The sequence below is a fragment of the Pogona vitticeps genome, chromosome 3 (assembly GCF_051106095.1).
Source record: "Pogona vitticeps strain Pit_001003342236 chromosome 3, PviZW2.1, whole genome shotgun sequence".
Lineage (NCBI taxonomy): Eukaryota > Metazoa > Chordata > Lepidosauria > Squamata > Agamidae > Pogona > Pogona vitticeps.
In genome coordinates, this window is record NC_135785.1 from 124,068,759 (window position 1) to 124,090,553 (window position 21,795).

Below are 21,795 nucleotides of genomic sequence, written 5' to 3' on the forward strand. Positions count from 1 at the left end.
AATGGGGATTAAGGTGAGTTAACTGCTCTGTAAGTTTCTTTGATTCGTATGGGCTGCTCTAACTGCAACTTACTTTAGCAAAGTTGTAGTTAGAGTTGGCCCGTTTGAATTAATGGCATGTATTAAGGAGTTGACTCACTAAATCCCCACTGAATTTATAGACCTACTCTAGTGAAATTTACTACAGTCAGCAAGTTCATTTTGGCTATGATATCCAAGATAAACTATGGTTGAAACTTCCTGTTTTAAATAAAGGTTGCATAAGGATGGAGCAAAGCAACTACAAGTAGGCACTGTCTTCAAACTATGCTGCAGGCTTTTCCTAGAAGTATCTGATTGTTTACTGTAAAAATCAAAGCACAAGTCGACTGACCTTTGGTGTAAAACTAGTAGGACTCTTCTATACACTTCCAAGTTCTGCAATCAATTACTTCAAATGTATCAGGATATATCAATGCAAACCAACCTGACAGCAGATGCTGTATGGAGGTAGAATTACGTTTGAGGAATTCTTCATTATAACTTTCCAAATCTTTGCTAATGAAGATCTTCTGCATTTCTTGTGTTAGAACTTTGTTCACAATTTCTGGCAAATTGCTATGATCAGACACTGAAAATGCAAAAAAAACAAAACAAAAAAAAAACACATCACTACATTTCTGTTAGTATTTGACAAAACTACACAGCTTGCTCTGTCAGGACAGTTTACAATAAACACTCTGTTGATACTTACCACATTTGGAGAATTTAATCAAACATTCATGTAGCCATGGGTTATTACTGTCAATTGTGAAAGCTCTTTTAACGGACTGTAACATTAATAGAAATTTTCCTGCATAAAAAAAGGAATACATTATTAGTTTGTATAACTTCCTTTACCTTTCAGTGTTTTGGTTATACTGTCATGCCTTGCTCATCTTTGCAGATACTCTCTCTAACTCTAATAAGACACACGCGAGTCATGGGGATCTATATTATTACTGATGTAACACTCTGTACAAGGTACTTTAAATAGAAAAAAAGGCTAGATTTCTGCCTCAAAAGGTTTTATAGACAAACACAAATAATAAAACAGAAAAAGATGAAAACAACAGAGAAGAGGCAAACCAAGAGAAAAGTATTTATTTATTTATTTCATTTCTGTGCACAAAGACTTCTTTGTGAACAGAATATGGGGATGAGAGGACTGTGCCAAAAGCTTTACAGTAAAAAAGGAGGTTCAAGAAAGATCTAAATAAAGCATATGAGGTGACCTTTGAGAGATAGTTTCAGGAACAAGAAGCAAGAAAGAACATAGGAACAGGAGACCTTCAAATATGTGAAGATGGTGGAGCTAGACAAGTGGAGGTAACTGGCAGAAAATGGGTGACAACGTAAAACCAGAGAGGCCACAGAGGGCTTAGGGTGAAGTGTGTCCATCCAGATGCTGTTGGATGGGACTCCTAACTCCTGCTGGCCTTAGCCAGCCCAGCCTAGGTGAGGAATGGTGAGGACTGCTGGAGTGCGTCTCTCCCTGCACTCCTGGTTCAGAAGATAAGGCTGAGTAGCTTGTACAAGATCTGGAAGGAGAAAGGACGCCAGTGTATGGATTTTAGATGGGGAATTATATCGTGGCACCAAAATTTAAGAGGTGAATTACCACTGGTGAAAGCTTACAAGAGCTGCAACGGACTTAGTTCTCTTTCCTTGGGGGCCACAATTTGGCTATTCAAATCTACTAGATACCCAGAAAGCACATTTAGAATGTAAAAATTACCGTATTTTTTGCTCCATAAGACGCACTTTTTCTCCCCCAAAATGTGGGGGAGAATGTCCGTGTGTCTTATGGACCGAAGGCAGCAATTTCATCGCTGCTGGCCCCCTGGGGGGGGAGTGTCGCAAGGGTCCGGGTGAGCCTTCCAGGATCCTTGCGAGGCTCCCCCACCCCCCACGGGGCCAGCGCCGGCGAAATTGCCAGCTTCCAGGTGGGGGGAACGTCGCAAGGGTCCTGGAAGCTCACTCAGACCCTTGCGACGCTCCTCCCACCACCGCACGGGGGCCAGGGCCGGCGAAATCGCCAGGTCCTGAGAGTGTTTGAAAGCTTGGGGAGCCTCCAAACACTCCCAGAACCTGGCGATTTTACCCCCCCTGGCCCCGTGGGGGGTGGGGGGAGCGTGGCAAGGGTCCGAGGGAGCCTCCCAGGACCCTTGCCTTGCCCCCCCCGCACGGGGGCCAGCGCCAGCAAAATCGCCAGGTTCTGAGAGTGGAAGCTTGGGAAGCCTCCAAACACTCCCAGAAGCTGGCGATTTTACCCCCCTGGAACCGTGGGGGGGGTGGGGGGAGCGTAGCAAGGGTCCGAGGGAGCCTCCCAGGACCCTTGCCACGCCCCCCCACCCTTGCACGGGGGCCAGCGCCAGTGAAATCGCCAGGTTCTGGGAGTCTTTTGAGGCTTGGGAAGCCTCTGAAGAGTCCCAGAAGGTGGTGATTTTGCCCCCTCTGACCCCCGAGGGGGGCAGGGTGAGTCTCTAAAGTGTCCTGGAACACACCCTAGGACCCTTTGGAGGCTCACCCTGCCCCCCCGGTGGGCCAGAGGGGTGGAAATCGCCAGCTTCTGGGACTCTTCTAACGCTTCCCAAGCCTCAAGTCCCAGAAGCAGGCGATTTCACCCCCTCTGACCCCCGGGGGGGCAGGGTGAGCCTCCAAAGGGTCCTAGGGTGTGTTCCATAAGATGGACCTCTCCATAAGGTTCACCAAATTTTAGGAGAAGAAAACAAATTATTTTTTTCCTGTTTTCTTCTCCTAAAAATTTGGTGCGTCTTGTGGAAAGGTGCGTCTTATGGAGCGAAAAATACGGTAATTTGTGCAACTGTCACCATTAACATTACATCATATTACCCCTAGAAATATTGTATAAATTCATAAGCAGATTTAAAAATATTTGTAGACTTTAAAATATTAGCAAGGTATGCAGATAAATTTTGTTAATATCAAACTGCTATATAAATATTGTTAAATATTGGGAGAATGTACACCTGTAATTATTGCAGAAGTATGTATTTGTTACATAATATAGTATTTCATAGCAATATGTACCTTACCTTTCCTAAAATATATTTCAAATGCTAAGAGATGTGTGTCTATGTTGTCTGCCACAAGATTCTTAAGTGGTATAAGGAACTTAATAGCTTCCTCTAATGGATTATCAACCTGTTTCAATGAAATAAATTCAAGTTAGTTGTAAATAATAGTTTAGTAGGCTAGATAGTGCTTTTAATAAATAGCACTTTGGCTAGTGAGTTAAGTATCTGGCTGTAGAGCCAGAGATTGGAATTTTGACTCTCCACGGTGCCTCTCAGGAGAAGTCATGGGCAAGCTGCAGAGTCCCAGGATGTCCCCAGAAGAAGGGTAGGGTTAATTGCTTCTGAGTACTCTCTACCTAGAAAATCCTGGAAAGGGCCACCATAAGCTGAAATTGATGGCACATAATTATTATTATGAAAGCATGCACAATTTTATTCTCTCTATATAAGGACTACTCTAGTTGCAAACCTCTGAAGTTAAGGAAAAAAATGTACTTGCTGCATGTAGGTTTTGGTCTTATGTCTCTATCCCTACAATATGCCAGCCAATCAGACATACATATGCCCCGTTTCTGCAGTATGTGTGGTGTGAGGTATATCTCTCTGTGAGGACACATATGGAAATACCTGATCAGACAGCATATCTTGGACAGAATGAGACATATAAGCCCACCCTATTGGGAATTTACAAATCACACTAACGTTTAAATTGATCCAAATTTTCCTGAAAATATTTTTGGCTTTATTTGATACTGCCATTAAAAACTACAACAAAACAATAAGAAAGTTCTGAATAGATTATACGAAACCTATATAAGTTTGACAAAGGTAGAGTTCAGCTGTACCCTTTCCAGTTTTTCAGGTATTAATTCTTCCTTCGGACCACTAGTTTCTTCTTCTTCCTCATCTCGTTTCTTCTTTTGATTCTTCTGCTGCCTCTCTCTTTCTGCATGCTTTCTTTCTTCTTCAAGTTTAGCTTTCTTCTGTGCTCGTCTTTGCTTACTAAGCATCTTCTTAAGTTCTTTGGCAGAAAGGTTTTCTACAAATAATGGAATGTATATTTTAATATTACCTTTTCAGAAAGACAACCCAAAGTCTTTGCTTTATATTTGATATGCATAGGTATCTTTCCATTTCCTATTTAAATTCCATTAACTGACCACTTCTGGAACCATAACTCTATTTATAAACTAAATAACTAAACATCTAAACTAAATACAATAAATTGGGAGCCAGTCTGTGTGGATAGACTAGGAGATCTGGGTTCACATCCCTGCTTGGCCCTGGAACCTCACTGGGAGTTGGTAATGGTAAAACCACTCGTTAAGTCTCTCACACATCTTGAAAACCTCATTAAAGCTACCCTAAATTGGATGCAATTTGCCAGAATAAAGTAACACAACAAATAGCTCTTAATTTTTGTACATAGTTTCCTTCAGGATTATTAAAAAGTCATTATACGCAGTATAATGTCTACATTCAAAAAGTCTGTGACAGAGCAACTCCCCAGAAACTACAATTCTGTTACAATAGCAGGATAATTCCTCTTAGGAACTGGTAAGTTACAATTTTCACAATGGAGAGTAGAAAATATACACATAAAATCATAGAATAGTAGAGTGAGAATTATTCCAAGTTCAAGTTTATTGCACTGGCTAAAAGCCGTCACAATTGTTTAAAATACAAATACGTATGATCAAGTAAAATCATGATAAAATCAAAGATATCACAAAATCACAAACTCAAGTGGCACATGGTCACTTTTCCCCAGAGTTCCTCTTGCTACCACTTCTTCCACTAAGTCATCTCTATTGGTTAGGTTTAAGTCCAGGATAGCTACTCTTCTAGTTTCTTCCTCCACTTTTTGTAGAAAAAAAATTATCGGGCACACAACCCAGGAATTTCTTGGAAGGTCGTATTTGGCAGAATTTGTCTCCCAACAGGTATCAGGATAATTGAAATCTCCCATTAATACTACATCATTTTTCTCTGAAACATGCAACCTTCCTGGTTTTTGTATAGGTTAGGCTCTATTGTTCATGGAATCAACAGTGGTTTTCTATGTAGTCACAGACATTAATGCAGAGCTAAAGTTTTGGTTGGGATGTTGGCCCCACCATTTGACATGTTCAATAGATGACTGTGTCTATAAATAGGGAAGTAAAGTCAAATCAATTATCACAGCATCTGCATAAGGCTGGAAGACATTTTACATGACTATGCAAGGATGCTCTTGAAGCACTACACTACAGGTAATGATTTCTGTAATGGTTTTCAGAAGGATAGCTGTGTCTTTTGCAGAGAAATGAACAAAAACTCAAATGCATTTGGAGTGTACAGGGTTGACAAATCGATGTACAGTGGTGCCTCGATTTACGAACATCCCGACTTACGACTATTTTTAGTTAGAACCAGCTCTGGCCGCAAAATTTTGCTTCGACTTGCAACAGAGCTTCGAGTTACGACTGGAAAAAAGGTGGGGAATTCAAATGTACTAATCGTTGGTCAGCAAAGAGGCTGCTTCTTTGTAGCTCTTTCACCACAACGGGTAGAGGAGGCTTCAGACTGCCTGGTGCTACTTTTTGCTTCTGAGTGAGTACATACAGGGTTTTGCAGGGTGGGTTTGGGCTGGGAGGGTGTTATGTTTCTGTGTTGTGATTTATTTATTTTTTTGGTGTTTTGGTATGTTTGTTTTTTCAGCACCAGCACCTTCCAATGGGGCTTGCTGTGTTTTTTGGGGATTTGGGGGGTGATTTTTTTCAGCCCCAGCGCATTGCAATGGGGCTTGCTGTGCTGTTTTGGGGGTGATTTTTTTTCAGCCCCAGCACATTCCAATGGGGCTTGCTGTGTTTTTTGGGGGGGGGGGGTTGGGGGGGGTTGCTGTGTTGTTGTTTTGGTGATTTTTCCCCCCAGCCACAGCACGTTCTGATGGGGCTTGCATTGTTTTTTGGTGATTTTCTTCCAGCCCCGGTGCGTTCCAATGTGGCTTGCTGTGTTGTATGTTTTATTTATTTATTTATTTATTGTTTTGTTTTTTTATGATTAATGAGGTTTCAATGAATTCCTATGGGAAATTGTGCTTTGACCTAAGACCATTTCGAGTTACAACCATCATTCCGGAACAGATTAAGTTTGTAAGTCGAGGTATCACTGTAATAATAAATTTGCTACAAGAAATTTTGAAGACTGGAGCTGGGCAGCAAACAGCTACCATCGTGCCCTGTAGAGTGAAATGGACAATTTCTACAGGTCTGGGGTATAAACATTTTTATCTCTAACCTTTAAAGGCTACACTCAGTCCTCCTCAGTCTACACCTCCTTTTAACACTTTATTTTACTGCAAAAGCCTCTTGCATCCTCTAATGCATACAGTAAAAAAAGGCAGGTCTTTCTTAGGGTGTAGAGGCACAGATGCTAGGTCCCACAAAACATGGCAGCTTTGACTGCTATGCTGTCTAAAGAGTAAAGCTGGATGTCTTGGGGGTTTAAAATAGGGGTTGCCGGGGTTGCTGGGGAGTGAACTTAGATCTCAACAGGTGTTTCGTCCATCCCTGCTGTACATGCTACAACACCTCAAGCCTAGGAAATCCACAATGTCCCATATGTTTCTAGAACGAGGCTGGGCAGTGTTCAAAAGGCACACACACACCCCTCGACCTTTGGGCGCTGATGTCCCCTATTTTTCTTCCAAAATGTTTTTTGTGGCCAATGTTTATTTAAAAATTAAATTTAAAAACTTTTCTGGATTCAGAGTGAAACAGACAGGACAGGGCTACTAGGCCCAGCTCAAAACATGCCAAAATTGCCTTCCATGCCCCTAGAGAACATTATGGGACTTTCTGAAGCACATTTTTTTCAAAATAAATAATATGATCTGTGGGCTACATATTGTCCATCATTCACCCTGCTCTAAAACAAGCATTCCTCTTCCTGACTACCACGCCAATTTGAATTTTTCTTTAAAAAAACTCCCCTCCCCATTATTATTTTAAAAATTAGCATTACATTTTAGTTTTGAATGAAAAATTATTAAATGGAGAAATGAAAGCCTTTAAAATTCTCAAAGTTAAAGACCTGTACAAAGCTTTTTGAAAAAGTATATTGAACTCAGTTATTGCTTAAATACCTGAATTTACTTCTTGTTCTTTGCTTTCATTGGCTAGTGGATTATCATGTAGCTTCAAGTATATTTCAGTTGCTGACCGAGCAGCTTTGAAATAGAAGGCGTGTTTTCTGAGAACATCTTCCAATCTCAAGAGATCAACGTAGGCACGCAGCGTCATCTTTCTCATGCAGTATGTATGGAAGTCAAACTGATCATCTGTTATCTCAAAAAAGTGCTTAAACAACAAACATTAAAAGGGTGCTATTTTCATAATGTCGTTTACTTTTTAACTTTTAGCTCACTTTAACATTTTAGGATTCAAAACACAGTGTAAAAACAGCTTGACTTCTGTGTAACTACTAAGTGCATCACAATGAATAAAAACACATATCCCAAAGAATCTTGCTCCAGTTTCATTTGTGAGAGTCCTACCTACAAACAGACACCCATTCACTGGTCACAGTATGCTGAGCAGGACACTACCTACATCCTTTCTCATACTATAATTTCAACTTGCACTGAACTATAATGCAAGAATGTGGGGAGAAGATATGCGGAAGCAGGGTTAACATCTGCATTTAATACTAATTTAATTTCTAATCTTTTGTAGGCATTTCAGTCCCAGGTCAAAGCTATGTACTTCAGGAAGTTCCATTAAGGATGGGATCAACTGGATCTACCACTCTCCCTCCCTCGCTCCAACCAGTTCTCTTATAAAATGAACTGCTGACTGGGCAGAGGGCACTACTTATTTTCCCATTTACTAAAAAAAAGATTGCTTGTAGTTTCACTCTAAATTATAATTAACAAATAGTCCCATGTATAATTTATAGTAAGACTTGTCTGGGAATCATTGATGTCTTTCAAAACTGATTTTTTTTTATTTATTTTTTTTTTAAAATCCTCAGTTGGTACAATAAGAAAGCCCAGGTCCCTTAAAGAAAATGATAATCAGGGGAAAAAACAATTTGTTTACCTACTTACCCTCTCCACTTCATGGCATTTTTTCAAGGCATCCCCATATTTGCCTAATCTCTGAAAAGCTAAAGCACATTCTGTCTGGAACCACATACACTGCATTTCATTGAGATTCTCCATTGCAGATGTTCCTTCCTGGGGGGAATGAATGAATGAATGAATGAATGGTGTATGTATGAGAGACAGAGAGAGAGAGAGAGAGGAATAACTATCCTGCTATATATCTAGAAAACCAAGATACACTATAAAATATTTTTAGCAACTAGGAAACTGCATTTATATAATTATCTGAATTACAGATTTCTGGGTTTTTCAATATTTGAAGTATCTACTTCCTTCATTTTTAGAATACAATTTTGTCTTCTAAAATTTTCTATTATATTAAATGGAAAGTCATGGGACTTTTAACATATCATTTGGATAATTAGCATTTTCACTGTTAGAGAGGGGCAAGGAAGAAGGAGGCATTCTAAGTGGCCAAACAATATTTCCCACTTAGTAGCTTGTTTGATGTGTTAATATCTATAATATCTATGAAGGCAAACTAGCATGTTAATAACTGGCAGCTCAAGAACATAGGGGCTTAAGTCCTATGGTATAACTTACGCCCATGAATGGGTGATAATGTAATTAGAAATTTCCTACTTCCTATGGCTCTTCCAACTCCTGCTTAATTCCCTTCATTATATGAAAACTGTGGGAGCTGCAGGATAAAAGGAAGAAGTTTTTAATTAAGGAAAACCTCACCCTGCCCTGCTACTAACATTATCTGGTGGTGGTGATTTTACGTAATTAAAAACTTCCTTCTTTTTTCCCACCGGCTCCATGCAATGAAAGGGATTACATGGGAGTCAGAAAAGGTACAGGATAGAAGCAAGAGGTTTTTAATTACTGAAAATCAGTCTCTGCTGGTGACATCATTGCCTTTCCACAAGTGTATGTAGCAGAAATAAGAAGATTTTAGCCAAGGAATTTCAACAATGAAGAGTCTGTTAAGTGCAAAGACAACGTATCATGCTAACAAAGTCTCCCCATGCCTATCTACTCAAAACTAAAATTCACTGAGTTCATTGGGCCTCCTCTGAGGCAGATGGGTACTAAATGAGCATAAGAATGAACTTTTAGTTAAGGGCAACTCACAATGGAAGTTTCATTCTGGTAAGCTTCAAAATTCTCTTGGTTACAGAAATGGCACCTACAGAACTTAAAATCTGATATCCATGATGCACTAGGAGAGATACATAATTGAGCCAACATTGCTACAGGTACAGCAAGTTACAGTATGCTGTACTTAACATTTATCAATTTTTTTGTTCACACATAAGGTGCATTTTTGCTATGCTTGTGAAAGTTAATTTTTGAGGAAGGCAATCATATGTTAATTTGGTGAGGCTTCTTGAGGGTTTTGTTTTTTTAATATATTAAGGCAATGGCAACAGAAACTGGCCAAAGGTATGTTATGTGTGCCATTTCACTCTGAGACTAAAATGCTGCCTGTAATGTATTATTTTCAGAGGAATTTGAAATTCAAGGAAAAAGCTAGAGGATTCTATATACAGTGCCTATTTTTTTAAAAAATAATGCAATATGACTGCTCAGGGTCAAAAACGTGTATTGACAGTCCGGTGGGTGTGCGGGAAGGGTAACCTTTAACTTGCTACACCCTCACTATGTCCCAGTCTGAAATGTATACTGTCAAAAAGGAATCCAGCTGTAACGTGGGCTGCACACGAAGCATCCAGATGAAAACAACGGCAGGTAGCACAGAATGACAGCTCCTTACCCATGCACTAGCATCCTGATCCACAGCAACTCAAAAACTCAAAAACTGTTTTGACTTTTTTTTTAAAAAAGGGGAGGGGGAGGCAACAGAACAGATAAATGTTTTTATTTAGACTGCCTGAAGAAACAACAGTGTTATCAAGAAACTTGAACAGCTAATCTAAAAAAAGAAGTTAAGTTGTGTTACCTGTAACTGGAGGAGGACTGGTGCCCACAGGACACTAGACAAGTGAGGACTGTGATAATGCACCGATACATATTTTATGGGCAGTTCTTGTGACTTTAAAAGAGAGAGTCCATTTTCAGCTGACTGGATAGTTCAGTGGTGTAAGGATCTGACTGGGACTTTGATTCCCCAATGTGCTTCCTAGGAAGAGACAGCCTGTGTAACCGTTGGAAAACTCCACGGTCCCAGGGTGCCCCCAGAAGAAGGGAATGGTTTGCTCTTGGTTTGGCATATTTCAACAACAGAGTTCAGTGCAGGCTGCTGAAACAGAAAACTTTGTTGTTCCTCTTGGACTCTAGATTTTTGATTTTCATTGAAGTTGCAGACATGGAAGACTGTTTTGTTCACAATGCAAGTGAAGCTGTGCTTTCTGCAGAACCCACTAATGAAATAATATGTGATTGCCAGCAAGGGCACCATAAGAGGAGCCACAATCTGGTTCTGCACATGTTTGGAACAGTGGGTCTATCACTAGAGAGAGCTGAACTTTAAATTCTGTGCTGATGGATTTATCCATCCTTAAATGTTAGCTTCTTTAAGGACTTGATGTCATCCATAAGACAAAGTAGAGTGGTATCTCCAACCAAAAGATCTACTGAGGAGACCAGTGGCACCAGAGAAGAAGGGGAAGAAAAAGGTGAGTCATTGTACTGTTCTCAGGAACGGCAGAACCGTGTCTCAGGTCAATACTGAAGACTGGTTGTGAGCAATGTCATTCTAAACCAGAGGAAAAACTGTGGGGAATAGCGGTTGCAAAGGAACCCTGCAAGACTATTTTCAAAGAAGGAATCAAGGAAAAAATTGTCAAAATGATGACTTGAGTGGTAAGCTAGTCAAAATACCAAAGAAGGCCCTGGTGGATGAGAGATGTCCGAATTTGATGGGTGTTTATGCAGATCGAAGAAGCGAGAAGGAAGAGTTGAAATATGATTACAAATTAGACATTCCTTGGCTCCAAATGGACATGAAAATTGGGGAAACTTCAAATCAGAGAGAAAATAGCCTAATAGGTTTTTATAGGTGGCATTTTAAAACTAGAAAAAAAAGGAACTAATGTTTAATTTTGATGAAATATGAAATTGGGATATCATTGTAACACAATCAATCTATAATGTGAGAGATACATAACATACCTATTCTCTGAAATATTGATATCATGTGAAATTTTTTATATAAAACTTTATATGTGCATAGATTAAAAATAGAAAGGAATATAGTGTAGGAGGATAATTAATGCCTTTATATAAGATACTAAACACATATGAAGTATAATATGATTAGGTAGCCAATGTTGGATATATTTTGTGTGGTTTTACTTTGCTTTTGTTTCTTTAATGATGATGTTTATTGCTGAAATGTGGAGTTTTACATGATGGTAGTATTGATCTTCCAAGAAATAATTGGTAGCCAAGGATGTAAGAGAAATAATTATTAGAATTTGTACAATTCTAGGACGAATGATATTTTGGAATTCTTATAAAGTAAGAAGGTTGGTACAGTCAGGTTTTTTTAAGAATGGATAACATTGTATGGAAATGCTTCCCCCCGCCTATATATGTGGGGGTTTGTCTGTTTGCATTTTTGATTTAGGTGTACTGTCTCTGTTTGTTTATTTGTTTGTTTTGTGTGTAGGGTTGGTAGAGATTTTTTTTTGTATGTAGGAAAAAAAATCTAAATAAAATATAAAAAATCTAAATAAAATATAAGAAAGTAAAAAAAAAAATAAATACCAAAGAAGTCCAAACCAAGGATTAAAAAGGAAAGAAGAACCTAGCAATCTCGGGAGTTAAAAAATCTCAAAGAGACCACGGATAATGTTTCTAATGATGCTGTTCTTGGGGTATACGCAACGAAACTGGAGGGCTCTGCCTCACCTTTGTTGGCTGACAGCTATGACTGGTGAAGGGATAGCCCAACCCCTCCCTAATTAGCTCCATGATGCCAAATCAGGGCCAATTATGGGAGTGAGAGTGCTCATCTTCACTGTTGCCTCCCAATGATTCCAGAACATATTAAATGTAGCATACAGGAATATTCCAAGCAATTATGACTATTGTGTTGATTCAGAATATTCTGTTGGAAAAGCCCTGGCAATGCTTAGTGCAGGAAGCAATAAAGTGGCATGCCGGCAAAGCTATTTAGGTGACTACTGGGTGTGATAGTAGAGAGGGAGATGGGGTGAAGCAGGAGATTAGGACAGCAGCCACTGTTCCCCTAGTAACTAGACATATCTATGTCTTACATATTCATGCAAAATATGCATCCATGCAGTGGCAAGTGTAATTTTCTCCTCAGATCCTGTACGTCAACAAGTAGGTTTCTCCAATAATAATAATACTAACACTAATACTAGCATGAATTGTATGCCATCATGTTGGTTGAATCAGAGAAATGGTTTATCATTCCCTTCTCCTGGGGGCCCTCTGGGAGTGCGTAGTCTGCCCAAGTCCACACAGGTTGGTTCTTCTCTTGGATGGAAAAGTGGAGAAGTGGACTCCTGACGTGTGGCTCTGCAGCTAGTCAATGAATTACCCAGCTAGTTATAAATCAGATACATGAGATTACAAAGAAATTATAACTAGCTGGGCAATTCATTCAAGTGTGCATTTAAAATTTTATGATCAATATCTAGTTGCTTTTAAATGGTACATTCATTGTACTTTTTAGCACTAGGTGCATTTTAATTCTTCTGAGCCACCTTAAGTCCCTTTATAACAGAAAAGGGGCATAGACATGAAACTGAAATAAATAATATAACACTGTAGGAGAACATTTCTCAAACTGTAGTCTGGGAATGACTGGAGCTTCAGACCACTTTAAGAGAGGGCTCAGGACTCCAGCCTTCTTAGTGCCCTCTCCACTTTCCTATCCTTTTCTTACAGCCAGAGGTGTCTTTTGATTGGGTCAGCATACCACAATTTACTTTGCTGGATTTGTCAAAAAGTAACAAATTTTGCTCAAAATATAAGCATTAATGATTTCTATTGTTGGTGCAACAAGGCAAAGGCTACAAAATTCTGTCACATATTCTTTCTGGCAAAGGAATTCCCTTTGCTGAGCAAATGCATATTCTGCTATTATCCTGAAATTCCTGTATCAACATGCCAGAGGAAATGAATTTTGATAATCAAACATTTAAATTGAAACAAATCTGGCAATTATTAATGTGCCACAATATTTTGTTTTTCCTTTTTTCTCCTTTTTCCCCTTAAACATCTCCAATTAATGGCCAAAATCTGGTTGTGTAGCTCTATGCAGTGGCAAATGGCTACTAATTAAAAAGTCCAGGCTTTCATTTCATCTCACTGCATGAGCGCTGTGCACAACCCAAGACTGAAACAATCTGTTGCTGCCAATGACATCACCTCCACTATGGAAAAGGATACTGACTGTGTTTATATAGTTTTTCAAAATATTTCTTCTACCCCAAATCGTAACTGAATAAAAAAAACTAATTGTAAGAAGATAACCCATGACATTGGTTCAGAAAGCTAAGAAATTAGAAGTTAAAGTTAATGTTTTGAATCTGACAAATATAATTATTAAGTTTTCAAATATATTCACCATCAACCTCAATTAAAAGTAATCATTCCTACCCTTGTGAACTTCGAACACATTTCCTCTGCATCTTTCACCATATTTGCTCGTAGCATATATTTTGCACATTTGGAATTGATGAATCTATCAGCTGTATCCAGTGATTGTGCTTCATCCATCCATTTGGCAGCCTCCTTGACATTGCCTACATGCTGTTCAGTGAAATGGAAGAATTTTGTTTTCATTTAATTACTATTGATTTTATTTTATTATAAAACCTATACCATGTCAATTACATTATACACATTCTGACAATGGCATTTCACAGAAATAAGTCCTTTTAAAAAGACTAGTAACCTTTTTTTAAAAAAAGGACAATCATGCATCATTATGAAAAATACAGCGTATTTTCTGCTCCATAAGACACACTTTTCTCTTCCAAAAAAGTGAGGTGGAAAGTCTGTGCGTCTTATGAAGAAAATACATTGTGTTTGGTTCCCTCTAGTGGTCAGTCTGATAGTTACACATTTTTAACAACGCTGATCTAGAAGGACGCTGTCTCAAGCTTGCTGGGACTAGGCAAAATGGTGGTGGCTTAACAGACCCCCCAGTACTGTACTCATTAGTAGCGCTGATACTACAGGGCATCCGTAGCAGCCCTGTAGGACCAGCACTGCTTACTGGGCAGCCGGATCATGTGACCAGCCCAGACGCCGGGGGAAGCAGAGAGAGAGAGAAAGAGGAGAGCTCCACGGAGGAAGGGAGAAGAATCATCTAGGTACCGTAAATAACATAATACAGAGAAATTCCTGGCTGGATTGCTGACTGGTGACATTAAGGGGCACATGAGGCATTTTTGGTAAAAGATAGGATTTATTAAAAGATATGATGCTGGAAGATGGGCCCCTCAGGTTGAAAGGTGTCCAACATGCTACTGAGGAAAAGCGGAGGACAAGTAGCTCCAGAGCTAATGAAGTGGTTGTGCCAAAACCGAAAGGACGCTCAGCTGTGGATGTGCCTGGAAGTGAAAGGAAAGTCCAATGCTGCAAAGAAAAATACTGCACAGGAACCTGGAATGTAAGATCTGTGAACCTTGGGAAATTGGAGGTGGTCAAACAGGAGATGGCAAGAATAAACATAGACATCCTGGGCATCAGTGAACTAAAATGGACAGGAATGGGCGAATTCAGCTCAGATGATTATCGTATCTACTACTGTGGGCAAGAATCCCATAGAATGAATGGAGTAGCCTTCATAGTCAACAAAAGAGTGGGAAAAGCTGTAATGGGATACAATCTCAAAAATGATAGAATGATGTCAATACGAATCCAAGGCAGACCTTCCAACATCACAATAATCCAAGTTTATGCACCAACCACCATTGCTGAGGAGACTGAAACTGAACAATTTTATGAAGACTTACAACACTTTCTAGAACTGACACCAAAGAAAGATGTTCTTCTCATTCTAGGGGACTGGAATGCTAAAGTAGGGAGCCAAGAGATAAAAGGAAATACAGGGAAGTTTGGCCTTGGAGTTCAGAACGAAGCAGGGCAAAGGCTAATAGAGTTTTGTCAAGAGAACAAGCTGGTCATCACAAACACTCTTTTCCAACAACACAAGAGGCGACTCTATACATGGAAATCACCAGATGGGCAATACCGTAATCAGATTGATTATATTCTCTGCAGTCTAAGCAAAATTCAAGCTTAGACTGAAGAGAGTGGGAAAAACCACTGGGCTCCTCAGGTATAATCTAAACCAAATCCCTTATGAACACACAGTGGAAGTAAAGAACAGATTTAAGGAACTCGATCTGGTGGACAGAGTGCCTGAAGAATTTTGGATAAAGACTCGTAACATTGTACAGGAGGCAGCAACAAAAACCATCCCAAAGAAAAGGAAATGCAAGAAAGCAAAGTGGATGTCCAACGAGGCCTTACAAATAGCAGAGAAGAGAAGGAAAACAAAATGCAAGGGAGATAGGGAAAGTTACAGAAAACTGAATGCAGACTTCCAAAGAATAGCAAGGAGAGACAAGAGGGCCTTATTAAATGAATAATGCAAAGAGATAGAGGAAATTAACAGAAAAGGAAAAACCAGAGATCTGTTCAGGAAACTTGGAGATATTAGAGGAACATTTTGGGCAAAGATGAACATGATAAAGGACAAAAATGGGAGGAACCTAACAGAAGCAGAAGACATCAAGAAGAGGTGGCAAGAATACACAGAGGAATTATATCAGAAAGATTTGGATAGCCCGGACAACCCAGACAATGTAGTTGCTGACCTTGAGCCAGACATCCTGGAGAGTGAAGTCAAGTGGGCCTTAGACAGCCTGGCTAACAACAAGGCCAGTGGAGGCGATGACATTCCAGTTGAACTATTTAAAATCTTAAAAGATGATGATGTTAAGGTGCTACATTCAATATGCCAGCAAGTTTGGAAAGCTCAACAGTGGCCAGAGGATTGGAAAAGATCAGTCTACATCCCAATCCCAAAGAAAGGCAGTGCCAAAGAATGCTCCAACAACCATACAATTACACTCATTTCACACGCTAGCAAGGTTATGCTCAAAATCCTACAAGGTAGGCTTCAGCAGTATGTGGACCGAGAACTCCCAGAAGTACAAGCTGGATTCCGAAGGGGCAGAGGAACTAGAGACCAAATTGCTAACATGCGCTGGATTATGGAGAAAGCCAGAGAGTTCCAGAAAAATATCTACTTCTGCTTCATTGACTATGCAAAAGCCTTTGACTGTGTGGACCACAGCAAACTATGGCAAGTCCTTAAAGAAATGAGAGTGCCTGACCACCTTGTCTATCTCCTGAGAAACCTATATGTGGGACAGGAAGCAACAGTTAGAACTGGATATGGAACAACGGATTGCTTCAAAATTGGGAAAACAGTACGACAAGGCTGTATATTGTCCCCCTGCTTATTTAACTTATATGCAGACTACATCATGCGGAAGGCTGGACTGGAGGAATCCCAAACTGGAATTAAGATTGAAGGAAGAAATATCAACAACCTCCGATATGCAGATGATACCACTCTAATGGCAGAAAGTGAGAAGGAATTAAAGAACCTTGTAATGAGGGTGAAAGAGGAGAGTGCAAAAAACGGCCTGAAACGCAACATCAAAAAAAATTATGGCCACTGGTCCCATCACCTCCTGGGAAATAGAAGGGGAAGATATGGAGGCAGTGACAGATTTTACTTTATTGGGCTCCATGATCACTGCAGATGGAGACAGCAGCCACAAAATTAAAAGATGCCTGCTTCTTGGGAGGAAAGCAATGAAAAACCTTGACAGCATCTGAAAAAACAGAGACACCACCTCGCCAACAAAAGTCCGAATAGTCAAAGCTATGGTTTTTCCTGTCGTGAAGTATGGAAGTGAGAGCTGGACCATAAAGAAAGCATTGATGCCTTTGAATTGTGGTGCTGGAGGAGGCTCTTGAGAGTCTCCTGGACTGCAAGGAGAAGAAACCTATCAATTCTAAAGGAAATCAACCCTGAGTGCTCACTGGAAGGGCAGATCCTGAAGCTGAGGCTCCAGTACTTTGGCCATCTCATGAGAAGAGAAGACTCCTTGGAAAAGACATTGATGTTAGGAAAGTGTGACGGCAAGAGGAGAAGGGGACAACAGAGGACGAGATGGCTGGACAGTGTCTGCAAAGCAACCAACATGAAATTGACAGAACTACGGGAGGCAGTGGAAGATAGGAGGGCCTGGCGTGCTCTGGTCCATGAGGTCACGAAGAGTCGGACATGACTAAACGACGACGACGACGAGGATTTATTTCAGTTGCTCACTGAGTGAAAGGCTTTTAGTTCTTTTGAGATTTGTCATACTATTAAAAGCAACCCACTCTAATGGTATCTTAAACTTGAATTTTTGATACTTTACACTGATGTATTGCGCCTTGGGGTATCTATTTCACTCCCCTAATGGTGAACATAATTCAAAATGTATTATATAAAGTAATAGACCTCCTCACGTGGGACCATTCTGCCTATAGAGATACTATACAACTTTAGTACACTATTTGGTTCAGAATATTTACTTCCTGTTTTCTTCTTCTAAAAATTAGCTGTGTGTTATGCTGAGTTGCATCTTATGGAGTGAAAAATACGGTAATCTCAAAAAATACTGATTAAAATTTAAAAACATAAATCAAAACCCCACCCGACCCCAGAATATGAAAATATGTGATAATCAAAACTTCTTCATGTTGAACAGAATTCTGGGAATGCTTAAACGTCTTGCAAACAGTGGCTATGTTTGCATGCCACACTATGCCAAAATTGTTGACAATTTGTATTAGAGTAAATAAAGAAGTATGTTCGTTGCTTTCCTAACAAAGTACAATCATAAACAAAGAACAAACCCTGGTTTATGAGGCTGACTTGTTAGGGAACTGAGGTGATATTCCCCAGATAAACAGCCCTCCTCCAGTTAAGGAGAAAATGCTTTTTAAAAACACTTATATAATAAGGTAACACAAACAGTAAGACAGCAATAACAGCTTAAACCAATTGCTTCTATAAACAAAAATCCAGAAGTGATAAAATACCACAGCAATATGTGGGTAGAACAAATATTTTCATACCAGAGCAAAAGAACTATCAATAACATGGCAAGCTCTTCATTTGTATTGAAGGTTGTCTCAGCCTTCCATCCTTCAGAGGTCAGTAAATTGAGTATCCAGCTCACTAGGGTTGGGGACAATGTATTCTGAGTAACTGAATTATAAAACCGCCCAGAGAGGATTGAAGTGAGTTTGGAATTGTAATTCCTGTACTAGTTTTGTGGAAAACAACAATTTGATTTATAAGACAACGATATGACAAGGGAAGAGTTACTAGATTATTTCACGGAATCATCATAAGTGAAAACATGTTTGGGATATTGTAAAGGAACTAATACTTTTAAAACTGCTACTAATTAAAATCGATGCCATGCTACTATTTGTCACTGAGAAGGCTTCGGGGCTAAATCACATTCAGCTCTTTAAAAAAAGAGGTTACCTACCTGTAACCATAGTTCTTCTAGTGGTCCTCTGTGAATCCACACAATTAGGTTGTTCTGCGCCTGCGCTGAACATCTCACAAGTTTCTAGAGCTTAAAAACATGTGATTAGTGGGACGTTCCCCTGTGGAGCGCATGCTCCGCCTATCCTAAGTCCCCTCAGTTCCTGATAATTGTCCGCTGGGTAAGAGAACTATTTAAGATAAAATGTGACAGACAGAGGGGAGGATGTGTGGGATGTGTGTATTCACAGAGGACCACTAGAAGAACTATGGTTACAGGTAGGTAACATCTTTTTCTTCTTCGTGGCCTCTGTGAATGCACACAAATGGGTGACTGGCAAGATTCACTTACCAGATGGTGGGACGTCACAATAGGAAGGATGCCAAGACAGCTCTGCCAAAACTCCGTGCTCTGACATCTAAACAGTAATCCCTAATAAAGGTCAATGGAGTAGACCATGTGGCCACACTGCAGATACGAGGGAGTTCAATTACATGCTGGAGGGCAGTGGACATTGACAGCACTCTGGTGGGATGTGCTGTTAAGTGTTCAGGAGATGATTTGCCTGATAACTCGTATGCCAGTGATATAGTTTGGACAATCCATCTAGAAATAGATTGTGGGGAAGCTGGTGCCCCTTTATGAAAGCATAGAAACCATGAAAGCATAGAAAAAGTCTGTGTTGACAGTGATGGAAAGAGAGTTGGCAAGATAATTGGCTGATTAAGATGAAATTCTGATACAACTTTGGGTAAGAAAGAGATATCAAAGTATAATGTGATCTTATCCAGATGGAACTGGATAAAGGGTGGATCAGAATGGAGCGCAGCGAGTTTAGTGGATGTTATTGCTACCAGGAAGGAATTTTTCAGTGATAACAATTTGAGATTGCACATAGCCGTCGGTTCAAAGGGAGGGCGCATAAGTATATTGAGAACAAGCTGTAGGGACCACTGAGGGATGATACATTGGCGTGGACAATGAATATTGTTGAGTCCTTTAAGAAATCTTTTTACAGTCGGGTGAAAAAAGAGTTTAGTTGATTTAGAGTTGGGAGGTTGATGAGCTATGATAGCTGAGATGTACACTTTCAGAGTGGAGTAAGAGAGTATGAAGTTAAACAGATGAAGGAGAAAGGTCAGTAAAGTTTTCAAAGAGACTGGTGTTGCAGGTAAGTTGTGTGAATCAGTGAAGGAGATGAATGCTTTCCATTTATTTTGATATAGCAGCTGGGTCGAGGGCTTTCAAGCTGTATCAAGCATGTTCTTTATGGCAGGAGTATCCTCCAGGCTGTCAGATTCAGAGATGGTATGTCTGGGTGGTATATCATTCCGTTGTCCTGTGTGAGAAGATTGGGGGTCAGAGGGAGCCTGAATGAATCTGTTGACATAGACGTGAGGTGAAGAAACCACAGTTGCCTTGGCCACCACGGGGCCAGGAGGATTACATCGGACTGGAATTGATGGAGTCGAATGATAGCTTTCTGTATGAGTAGTATGGGAGGGAATAGATAGAGAAGGTCTCTGTCCCAGTCTATCATGAATGAGTCTCCAAATGAATTTTTGTTGGCACCGGCTCGGGAACAATCATGTTGGCATTTGCTCGTGAGGCGAAAACATTGATGGCAGGAGTGCCCTGGCGGTCGCACAAGATATTGAAGATGGTGTCGTTTAGGGACCATTCGTCCTCAATGACAAGTGGCTGAGGTAATCTGCAAGGGAGTTCTCTTCTGTGGCTATGTGGATTGCTATCGGGAAGATGTGGTGTAAATAACATCATTATCATAGCTTGTTCACGTAGTAAAGGGCTATAGTGTTGTCTGTGATGAGTTGGACTGCACGTCCTCTGATGAGTGGCAGGAAAGCATGAAAGGCTCTTATAATTGCTAAAAGTTTGAGATTATTGATGTGCAGTAATTTCTCTTGACTTGTCCATAGGCCATGAATCTTGTGCTTGCAGGCAGTGTGCTCCCCATCCCGACGGGCTAGCATTGGTGGTAACTTGTATCATTGGTTGAAGAGGAAGAAAAGGTCTTCGAACACGTAGATTTGGGAGAAACATCCACCAGGTTAGTTGACGGGCCAGTTCGGGTGTTACTGTTAGTCTCACAGATGTATGGTCCGTTACAGGATCAAACAGAGACAGGTACCATGATTAAAGCGATCTCATTTTGAGTTGAGCGTGTTGTATGACCGACGTTGTCGAGGCCATGAGTCTGAGTAGATGTTGGACGTGATGAGCTGATATGGAAGCTAGAGGTCGAAAAGGTTGAATAGCCTTTTTTAATTTGAGGATTCTCTCTTGGCTTGTAGACTTCGATGTATATGGCATTTTGAGAAGGTTCGAGATGTGATTTTGTGACATTCACCATGAGGCCAGGATCTCGAAGTGTGTCAAGAGTACGATGAGTGGCTCTGATGGCATCATGATAAGATATTGAGAGTATTAGCTAGTCATCTATGTAGGGAAATGTGTTGATACCTTAAGTCAAATGTATGCAGTGACTGGTGCCATGCATTTTGTGAAGGTTCTCGGTTCTGTGGAGAGCCCGAGAGAGCAGAACTGGTATGTGGTGTTGTCAAACTGGAACCGAAGAAATTTGTGGTGATACAGATGAATAGAGATGTGGAAGTAGGCATCTTGGAGATCGATCACGACGAACCAATCTCCCTGCAAAAGGAGAGGAATGATAGTGTCCAAGGTCAGCATTCTGAAGCGTCAAGATCAAATAAATTTGTTAACATTTCTGAGATCTAAAATAGGACGGATTCCTCCATCCTTTTTAGGTACTGTAAAGTACCTGGAGTAGAAGGCGTAATGCAGGTCAGATGAAGGGACTATGGTTATGGCTTGTTTTTGAAGAAGAGAGATGAAAGGATGACGGTACAGAGGTTGAAGGTCCTTGAAATGGTTTGTCAGATGATTGAGGTTTATATTGTCAATATGGCTGAAATTGTTGGTAGGATTGTTGATAGAATGGTTGTTGCATTGTGGACATTGGTACAGTGGTGCCTCGCACAATGGGTGCCTCACACAACGATGAATTCACACAACAATGCCTTTTTCTGTT

General features: G+C 40.2%; 1 protein-coding gene across 4 annotated transcripts in view; it reads right to left on the reverse strand.

Annotated features, from left to right (window-relative positions):
- Positions 1-21,795, reverse strand: part of NAA16 (N-alpha-acetyltransferase 16, NatA auxiliary subunit) — a 107,880-nt gene that overhangs the window by 3,297 nt on the left and 82,788 nt on the right. The window contains exons 12-19 of one of the 4 annotated variants that reach the window (XR_013543690.1): positions 18,304-18,406; positions 13,747-13,899; positions 8,149-8,277; positions 7,186-7,399; positions 3,905-4,098; positions 3,078-3,186; positions 734-832; positions 467-610 (exon numbers count right to left, since the gene is read on the reverse strand). Coding sequence is in view for 1 of the 4 variants with exons in the window: in XM_020804244.3 (XP_020659903.3) it covers positions 467-610; positions 734-832; positions 3,078-3,186; positions 3,905-4,098; positions 7,186-7,399; positions 8,149-8,277; positions 13,747-13,899 (1,042 nt within the window). In the remaining 3 variants the exon portion in view is untranslated. Of the gene's footprint in view, positions 1-466; positions 611-733; positions 833-3,077; positions 3,187-3,904; positions 4,099-7,185; positions 7,400-8,140; positions 8,278-13,746; positions 13,900-18,303; positions 18,407-21,795 lie in introns of those variants that run through there. The other 3 variants (XR_013543689.1, XM_020804244.3, XR_013543691.1) reach the window with 3 other exon arrangements.